The sequence below is a fragment of the Boleophthalmus pectinirostris genome, unplaced genomic scaffold (assembly GCF_026225935.1).
Source record: "Boleophthalmus pectinirostris isolate CB_2022bp ecotype Guang Dong unplaced genomic scaffold, ASM2622593v1 HiC_scaffold_8, whole genome shotgun sequence".
NCBI lineage: Eukaryota > Metazoa > Chordata > Actinopteri > Gobiiformes > Gobiidae > Boleophthalmus > Boleophthalmus pectinirostris.
In genome coordinates this window covers 6,063,695-6,072,669 of record NW_026571515.1, presented here as the reverse complement: position 1 = coordinate 6,072,669, position 8,975 = coordinate 6,063,695, and the positions used below count along the sequence as shown (strand labels likewise).

Here is an 8,975-nt window from a genome sequence, read left to right as displayed (position 1 = left end):
CCTCCAGCAGAAAAGTTACACAGTGCATCTTTAAGATTAAAAAATAAAATAAAATAAAATAAAAAAAATGCGTAGTCTTTTCTAGTTTTCTAATTTTGAAGAAGTTTATCATTTTTTGCGGCATATATAGAGCCGTTACCTAGCAACCATAACGTCAAGAAGCCCCAAAAATCGTCTAAATTACACAATAGTTATGATTTGATGAATAAAAATAAATTGCGTTACCTTGATTTTTTTAAAATTAATGTTTAAACTTTCAGAAATTGCCCTCAAATTACAAATTAAATTATATATATAAAAAAAAAAAACGTTTCTCGTGGTTTGAATCTTGTCTCGTAAAAAAGTGTAATCTAGTCTCCGCTACAACATTACTCAAAATGGAGCAAACAAAGAGGTAAAATAACAAAAAAAAACTTAAAGAGATGTTTTAGAAACGTTTTATGAAGATTAAAGTACAAATAAAATCCAAAAAAAGCTTTGATAAAATATTATTTAAATAAAAGTGTTTCCTGGAGGCTGTTTCTTCCTCTTCTGTCGTCGATTGAGTTAGTGCTGGTGAATCTCGTACCACACTTCACTGTATTCAAATTATTATTAATGTATTGTTCAGATATTATATTCATTTGTTTATTTTTGTTTATTTTCTGTTTTTTTCTTTGTCGAGAGAGGTGCCACCGACATCTCCGACGAAGTGTAAGATCTAATGAACTTAGTGATACTTTCTCCTTGATTCTCCTCAAATGAGTTTGTCCTGGATTTAAAATAAAAAAAATAAAGCTGACATTTTCTTATAAACTTGTGGGAGTCTGATGTTTTTATTTACAGTTTTAAGGGCACTTTGTTAGTAGTTGGCAGTATTCCTCCAGCTTCTTAAAAAATATAATATAATGAAAATATAACGACGACATATATATAAAAATAAAACAATATAATACAAAATTGTGGGACTTGTGTAAAATTTTATGCAGTGATATGACTTAATATAATAATGGGTAAATACTGTATCTGTGGCATTATTTACAAGAGGGTTAGGGTAAGAAATTGCACCTTTCACCTTAGCAGTACTTTTCTAGTCTCATGCTTTTACTCCTACTTGAATAGTATTTTTATTTTAGTAGCAGAAGGATCATCTCTGCTGTTCTCACATGATGTTGTCCTGTTGGCTTCATCAGACCAGAACCTGCAGCACTGGGGCGGTTTGCAGCCGAGTGTGAAGCAGCTGGGATAAAGATCAGCTCTTCCAAGTCCGAGGCCATGGTTCTCGACTGGAAAAACGTGGTTTGCCCTGGAGGGTGGGTGGAGAGTCCCTGCCTCAAGTGGAGGAGTTCAAGTATCTCAGGGTCTTGTTCACGAGTGAGGGGAGGATGGAACGTGAGATTGACAGGTGGATCGGTGCAGCTTCGGCAATGATGCGGTCGCTGTATCGGACCGTTGTGGTGAAGAGGGAGATGAGTCGAAAGGCGAAGCTCTAGATCTACCGTCAGTCTTCGTTCCTACTCTCACCTATGGTCATGAGCTCTGGGTAGTGACCGAAAGAACGAGATCCCAAGATAAAAGTGCTCGAAATGAGTTTCCTCCGCAGGGTGTCTGGGCGCTCCCTTAGAGATAGGGTGAGGAGCTCAGTCACACGGGAGGAGCTCGGAGTAGAGCCGCTGCTCCTCCATGTCGAGAGGAGCCAGTTGAGGTGGCTCGGGCATCTGTTCCGGATGCCTCCTGGAGGCATGTTCCACCGGCAGGAGGCCCCGGGGAAGACTCAGGACACACTTTGAGGGACTATGTCTCTCGTTTGGCCTGGGAACACCTCGGGGTTCCCCTGGAGGAGCTGGAGGACGTGCCCAGGGTCAAGGAAGTCTGGGAGTCCCTGCTTAGACTGCTGCCCCGCGACCCGGCCCCAGATAAGTGGAAGAAAATGGATGGTTTGTAGTAGCAGTACTATTACTTGAGTAAATGTTTTGGTGACTTAACAGTGTGAGTCGAGAAAATACCAGATTTGTGTAAAATTTTATGTTTCACTTTCTAACTGCAATCATTTTAAACTGTAACTAAGATGTAGTGTCCTGACTGTTTTACTTTTTCTTAGGTTTTTTCTCCCTACACAAGTCCCTCTGTAATTTCTACTTTAATAATAATAATAATAATGGATCAGTTTTATGTTGCTCTTTTCTGGACACTCAAAGACACTCTACAGTCAGTGTTGGGGAGTAACAGATTACATGTACTGGAGTTACGTAATCAGAGTACAAATGATGAGTAACTGTATTCAGATACAGTTACTGTTTCAGTGAGTGGTAATTGGATTACAGTTACTTTGTTAAAATAAATGGATTATATGGCGGTATGTTCCTGTTTTCACATTTTGGGCTAAACCAGGTCTAAAAGCAGGACCAAAACCAGGACTAAAACCAGGACTAATCCAGGACTAAACCAAGACGAAACCAGGACTAAACCAGAACTGAACCAGGACTAAACCAGGTCTAAAAGCAGGACCAAAACCAGGACAAAAAACAGGACTAAACCAGGTGTAAATAATATGACACATAACAGTAAGATGGACATAAGTGAAGGCAGCAGTGATCTCAATAGAAAGCATTTCTCTATCAATAATATTTTTAATCTGCTTAAGTGAAGTCTGGTCTTTTTATTTTCTTTTAGCAGATAAAACAACTTATGTTAAGATTTCCTAGTCTTTGCTTCTCTACAACAAACAAAAGTCTGTTCATGGAGACTTGGGCTCAACAGACAATTTGAAGAAAACAAACATGAATTTTCAGGATGTGGTTGGTACATTCATGTAGTTTTAAAAAGCACGACAATATCAAGTAATCCAAAGTATTCAGATTATGTTACTCACGTTAAGTAATTTAATGGATTATGTTACAAACTACATTTTAGGGTAAGTGATCTGTAATCTATAGGGAAATTTTAAAAGTAACACTCCCAACACTGTCTACAGAGCATTATGACAAGTACAAATCTTGCTTAGCTTTTGACATGACTTGGTGCTTCTACTTAAGTAATTTTATTTTTAAGTAACGTTACTCTTACTTGAGTAAATTTTTTGGCTACTTTATTGGTAAAATTCTATTTTTACCAGTAAATTTCTGTATTGAGTGACCATAACTTTAGAACATATTTTCCTCCGCAGCACATAAACTATAGCAGTAAAGAATTAAAGTGAAACCTGTTGTAAAGGTAAATAAATAAATAAATAAAACAGGAATTCAAGTTTTATTTTTATTTTATTAATTATTTTGTGTAAATAGTGAAGCTGCAGTTCCGCTCCGCTCCAGCAGGCGTCCCTCCCGGCTCCGCGCACTTCCGGCTGCCCGTCACAGGTGCCGCTGTCACTCTGTTGCTCGGGTCGATTAAACGAACAGATCCGCGGGTTTGTTCGTGGAGGATGCGCAGGTTTTGCACTTTTTCCCTGCACTTTTAGGGAATAAACTGGCGCGATACATCACCGACTGAGACTGGGACACACGGAGGAAGCGCGGGATCCATGTTTTATAACGTGAGTAACGAGAAAAGCAGAAGAGAAGTGAGTGATTCTGCAGAAAACTTGAAGGAGCAGTGAAGTTCGGTCCATTCAGAGAAGCACAGGATAGAAAAAAATGTTTAACCGTGATAAACATGGACCGAAATGGACGCATAGTTTGCTGAGTAACTTTATTCTCCAAAAAAAAAAAAAAAAAAAAATGTCCATCTTCTGAAATGTGTCTTGTAAATATGTCTTCGTCTCTAATTCTGAGTTGTGTTTGGTTCTTACTGGGCTACAATATTTTTCTATAATTTGGGAGACCAGCAGTGTTGGGAGTGTTACTTTTAAAATGTAATCCCCTACAGATTACAGATTACATACACCAAAATGTAGTTTGTAACGTAATCCATTAAATTACTTAAAGTGAGTAATGTAATCTGAATACTTTGGATTACTTGGTTTGCTGTAGAGAAGCAAAGACGAGGAAATCTTCACATAAGATGTTTTGTCTGCTAAAAGAAAATGAAAAGGCAGAGTTTTAAAAAATATTATTGATAGAAGAGGAGGAGACACGGTCCACGCAGCATGATTTAGTCCTGTTATATCCTGGTTTAGACCTGGTTTAGTCCTGTAGACCTGGTTTAGTCCTGGTTTAGTTCTGTTATATCCTGGTTTAGACCTGCCTGGTTTAGTCCTGGTTTAGTCCTGTTATATATCCTGGTTTAGACCTGGTTTAGTCCTGTTTAGATCCTGGTTTAGTCCTGGTTTAGACCTGGTTTAGTCCTGGTTTAGTCCTGGTTTAGTGTCCTGGTTTTAGTCCTGGTTTCCTGGTTTAGACCTGGTTTAGACCTGGTTTTTCCTGGTTTAGTCCTGGTTTAGTCCTGGTTTAGACCTGGTTTAGACCTGGGTTTAGACCTGGGTTTAGACCTGGGTTAGTCTTGGTTTTAGTCCTGGTTTAGACCTGGGTTTAGACCTGGTTTAGACCTGGGTTAGTCTTGGTTTTAGTCCTGGTTTAGACCTGGGTTTAGACCTGCCTGGTTTAGACCTGGTTTAGACCTGGGTTTAGACCTGGTTTTAGTCCTGGTTTAGTCCTGGTTTAGTCCTGGTTTTAGTCCTGGTTTAGACCTGGGTTAGTCCTGGTTTTAGTCCTGGTTTTAGTCCTGGTTTAGTCCTGGTTTAGACCTGGGTTTAGACCTGGGTTTTAGTCCTGGTTTAGTCCTGGTTTTAGTCCTGGTTTTAGACCTGGTTTAGTCCTGGTTTTAGTCCTGGTTTAGACCTGGTTTAGTCCTGGTTTTAGTCCTGGTTTAGACCTGGTTTAGACCTTTTAGACCTGGGTTAGACCTGGTTTTAGTCCTGGTTTAGTGGTTTAGTCCTGGTTTAGACCTGGTTTAGTGGTTTAGACCTGGGTTTAGACCTGGTTTAGACCTGGTTTTAGTCCTGGGTTTAGACCTGGTTTAGACCTGGGTTTAGACCTGGTTTTAGTCCTGGTTTAGACCTGGGTTTAGACCTGGGTTTAGACCTGGTTTAGACCTTTTCCTGGTTTAGACCTGGGTTTAGACCTGGTTTAGTCCTGGTTTAGACCTGGTTTAGACCTGGGTTAGACCTGGGTTAGTCCTGGTTTAGACCTGGGTTAGACCCCTGGTTTGTTAGACCTGGTTTTAGACCTGGTTTAGTCCTGGGTTTAGACCTGGGTTTAGACCTGGGTTTAGTGTCTGGCAATAAATGGAATTACTGAGAAAAAAAATTATATATATATAATTATAGCCCCAAATGTGAAAACGAGAACATACCTCTGTGTAATCCATTTATTTCAACAAAGTAACTGTAATCCAATTACCACTCACTGAAACAGTAACTGTAACTGAATACAGTTACTCATAATTTGTACTCTGATTACATAACTCCGGTACATGTAATCTGTTACTCCACAACACTGGAGACCAGACCTTCCTACTTCCTCGGGACAGTCCCCAGCAGATTTATCCCAAACCAGTGATTTGTCTCAGTTTTAAATAAGAAATGTCCCTGGTGCAGAGGTGGGACCAAGTCGTTGTTTTGAAAGGCTCAAGTCTTTGACCTCAAGTCCGAGCCAAGTCCCAAGTCAAATATAGGGAAGTCCAAGTCGAGTCTTGAGTCACTGGCCCATAAGTCCAAGTCAAGTCCAAGTCGTCTGCTTTGAGATTCAAGTCATTTCAAGTCATTAAACCAAAGAACCAAATATAGATTAGATTTTTGCAATTTATTTAACTCTTAAACTAAATTGTACATACAGTAAATGGTATGTGAGTATTTATATAAGTATATATATGTTGTCGAAATGCAAATTTTTCCTTTTTAAATGTTTTGACAAGAGTGCAAATTATTACAGTCAGAATAGAAAGAATTAAGATTTAAGAATGCTAATAAGTTATTTTATCAAGTAGTCTGCACTGAAATGGAAGGATCATGTTACTGTAGTACATTTGAGGATACTACAACACAGTACTTCAGTTCCATTCAAAGTAACAAGTGGGAGGGACATGTTCCAGTTTGTTCCTGTAAAATTCAGCACCACATGTATCAAATGTAAAGAGAAACGTATTTTATAAAACATATTTTTTACGAGAAGCATCAAGTCTGCTCAAGTCCAAGTCAAGTCCCAAGTCCTTAGTCCATTTTATCAAGCCAAGATTCAAGTCCTAAAAATAGTGACTCAAGTCCAAGTCACAACTCCTCACAAGTCCCCACCTCTGCCCTGGTGCCCCTATTTTTGACCAATTTGAAACCTGCCAACAGTAAATAGAAGCATAAATTGTAATTTGTTAAGTAAAATACGAAAAATCAGTTTCAAAACGACGAAAACATCAAAGAAAATATGACTATACTGACTCACATGTTAGTCATGAATGGTCTCTGCGTAACAATTTTCCTTAATTCTGCACTCGTTTCACAATTTTATTATCATCAGGCACTAAAAAACCAAGGATGTCCCTGTTTTTTATTTTGAAATTCTGGTCACTCTAGGCAAGGTCCTTCAGTTTGCCACTTTCATTGTGTTAAAGTGAAGCTAAAGAAATGATCTAGAGGAGCACTAAAATACTAAATTCTGTTATGTTTTATTATTCCTGCAGGACAAAACCCACAACTACCATGAGCTCCATTGACCCTCCCTCCACAACATCCGCCCAAACTCAACCCAAGCTCCGTGCGGTCCCCATCCACCAGCGCTGGGACCTTCTGGTGCCGTGTGCCGACTTGGTGAACTCCGAGTGGAAGCGCAGTACAGCCGCCCGCGTCCACAGTTTACAGAAATCCTGCTCAGAATTCCCAGTTTGCCTCGTTCTCCTTCAGGGCGAGAAGGCGTGCGAGAAAATCCTCGGGCACTCCAGACTGTCCCTCGTGGTCGGCAAAAGCAGCAGTCTGTTTGTGGAGTCGGTGGTCGTGGCCAAAACGGAGAGAGGGAAAGGCTACGGGCGAGCGCTGATGGAAGAAACGGAAAAATACGCGAAGAAGAGAGGGTTCAAGCGGCTTTATTTAACCACTCACGACAAGCAGCATTTCTATAAACGCATGGGGTTCGTTCTGTCCGCGCCGGTTCAAAACGCAGGTGCTATGACCGCTTTCGTTCCCATGGAGACTATCCTGAAATTTTCACCTCGGCAACCGCTGAATGCGACGGAAAATCTGCCGGAAAAAACGCAAATATGCGAAGATGCCGGCGCAAAACGTCAAAACTTGCCCCCTCCGCCGCCACCGCTTCCTGTCTCGAATGTCCCGCCTCCACCTCCGCTTCCTGTCTCGAATGGTCCTCCTCCGCTTCCTGTCTCGAATGTCCCGCCTCCACCTCCGCTTCCTGTTTCGAATGTCCCGCCTCCACCTCCGCTTCCTGTCTCGAATGTCCCGCCTCCACCTCCGCTTCCTGTCTCGAATGTCCCGCCTCCACCTCCGCTTCCTGTCTCGAATGGTCCTCCTCTGCTTCCTGTCTTGAATGTCCCGCCTCCACCTCCACTTCCTGTCTCGAATGTCCCGCCGCCTCCTCCGCTTCCCGGTTCCCCGCCAAACCCGCCGTCTTGCCCCGTTCCTCCTCCTCCTCCTCATCCGCCCAAGTCCGTGGTCCAGACCCTGACTGAAACGCCTTACAGAGACATCAGAGGACGGCCCGTCTTTTGGATGCACAAAGACATTTAGTATTTGGTATTTATTTTTGTAGTTTTATCACAATCTTCCATTATGTTTACACTATTACCTATTTACACTACCGATCAAAAGTTTTAGAACATCCTCATTTTTCGAGTTATTTATTGCAATTAAAGTCGTGCAAGTCCAATGAAGAGTTTGAAATGGTACAAAGGTAAAAACTGAACAGCCAGAGGTTAAAAAAAAGATAAAAGATGCAAAACACAAGTCCAAGCTCTGCCAGAACTACCTCAGGAAAAAAGAACAAGATGATAAAGCTTGAAAACACGGACTGTCCAGCACAGTGTCCAGACTTAAACCCCGTCGAGCTGGTTTTGGGATGAACTGGACAGAAGAGTGAAAAAGAAGCAACCTACAAGTGCCACACATTTATGGGAACTTCTGCAACAGACTTGGGAAGAACTTTGGAAAAATATTTGATTTCTATTGTAAAAAAAACGAGCCGCGAGTGTGTTCAGCTGTTATATCTGCCAAAGGTGGACACTTTGATGAATCAAAACTTTAGAATACGTTTTGATCAACAGTAAACAGTAAAAAAATGGTAAAAGTGTGGTGTTATAAAACTTTTGACCGGTAGTGTATCTCACCATATTACATGAAAAAATACATTTAATCTTTTCAAATCCGTGTATCATTCGTTCATTCGTTTTTCAATATAAAACCATGAATAAGAAAACGATAAAACAACCGCCACAAACGGATAACAGCCGTTTCCCGTTTATGTGACTTCTGTGACTGCGATGCCGGATTTTTGCACCGTGTACGGACTGATCCAGGTCCGGGACCAGAGTGGGACCAGGGCGAACTCTGAGCTTTGACTCCGAGCCTCGGCTTCGAGCTCCAGCCCTGCGCCTCCGGTCTGGTCCCGGCCTGGTCTCGTCCTGGTTTCAGTTCTGATCTCAGTCCCGGCCTGGTCTCGTCCTGGTTTCAGTTCTGATCTCAGTCCCGGGCTGGTCTCGGTCTGGTCTCGGTCTGGTCTCAGTCTCACTCTGGTCCCAGTCTGGTCCCGGACCTGGATCAGTCCTGGTTCAGTCCGTATGCCGTGCAAAAGTCGGCATCGCAGTCAGGGAAGTCACGTAAGCGGGAAACGGCCGTTATTTGCTTTTTTCCATTCTTCATTTAAACACAAAATCGAAAACCGAGAAAACAAATCATTATCTGTTTTTTCATTTTGGTTTTGGAGACAAATAAGAAAATTGTAGTTTTTTCGTTTTCTTATTTTTGGTTTTATATTGAAAAACGGATGAACAAATGATGCGTGGATTTTTTCACAATACAGTATTCATCAGTCTGTTGACAGGAAGTGTAGAGCAGGGGTCTC

General features: G+C 41.3%; 1 protein-coding gene across 2 annotated transcripts; it reads left to right on the top strand.

The window, feature by feature from the left end:
• The first annotated feature begins 3,334 nt into the window (after positions 1-3,334).
• naa80 (N-alpha-acetyltransferase 80, NatH catalytic subunit) lies at positions 3,335-8,591 on the top strand. 2 transcript variants are annotated; one of them, XM_055165525.1, is made up of 3 exons: positions 3,335-3,511; positions 6,589-7,301; positions 7,401-8,591. In XM_055165525.1, exons 2-3 carry the CDS (start codon positions 6,608-6,610, stop codon positions 7,643-7,645), a joined length of 939 nt encoding a protein of 312 aa, XP_055021500.1. In that variant the 5' UTR covers positions 3,335-3,511; positions 6,589-6,607; the 3' UTR covers positions 7,646-8,591. The 2 variants fall into 2 exon arrangements, with proteins under 2 accessions (XP_055021500.1, XP_020789608.2); XM_020933949.2 differs by having other exon boundaries at positions 6,589-8,591.
• The last annotated feature ends 384 nt before the right edge of the window (positions 8,592-8,975 follow it).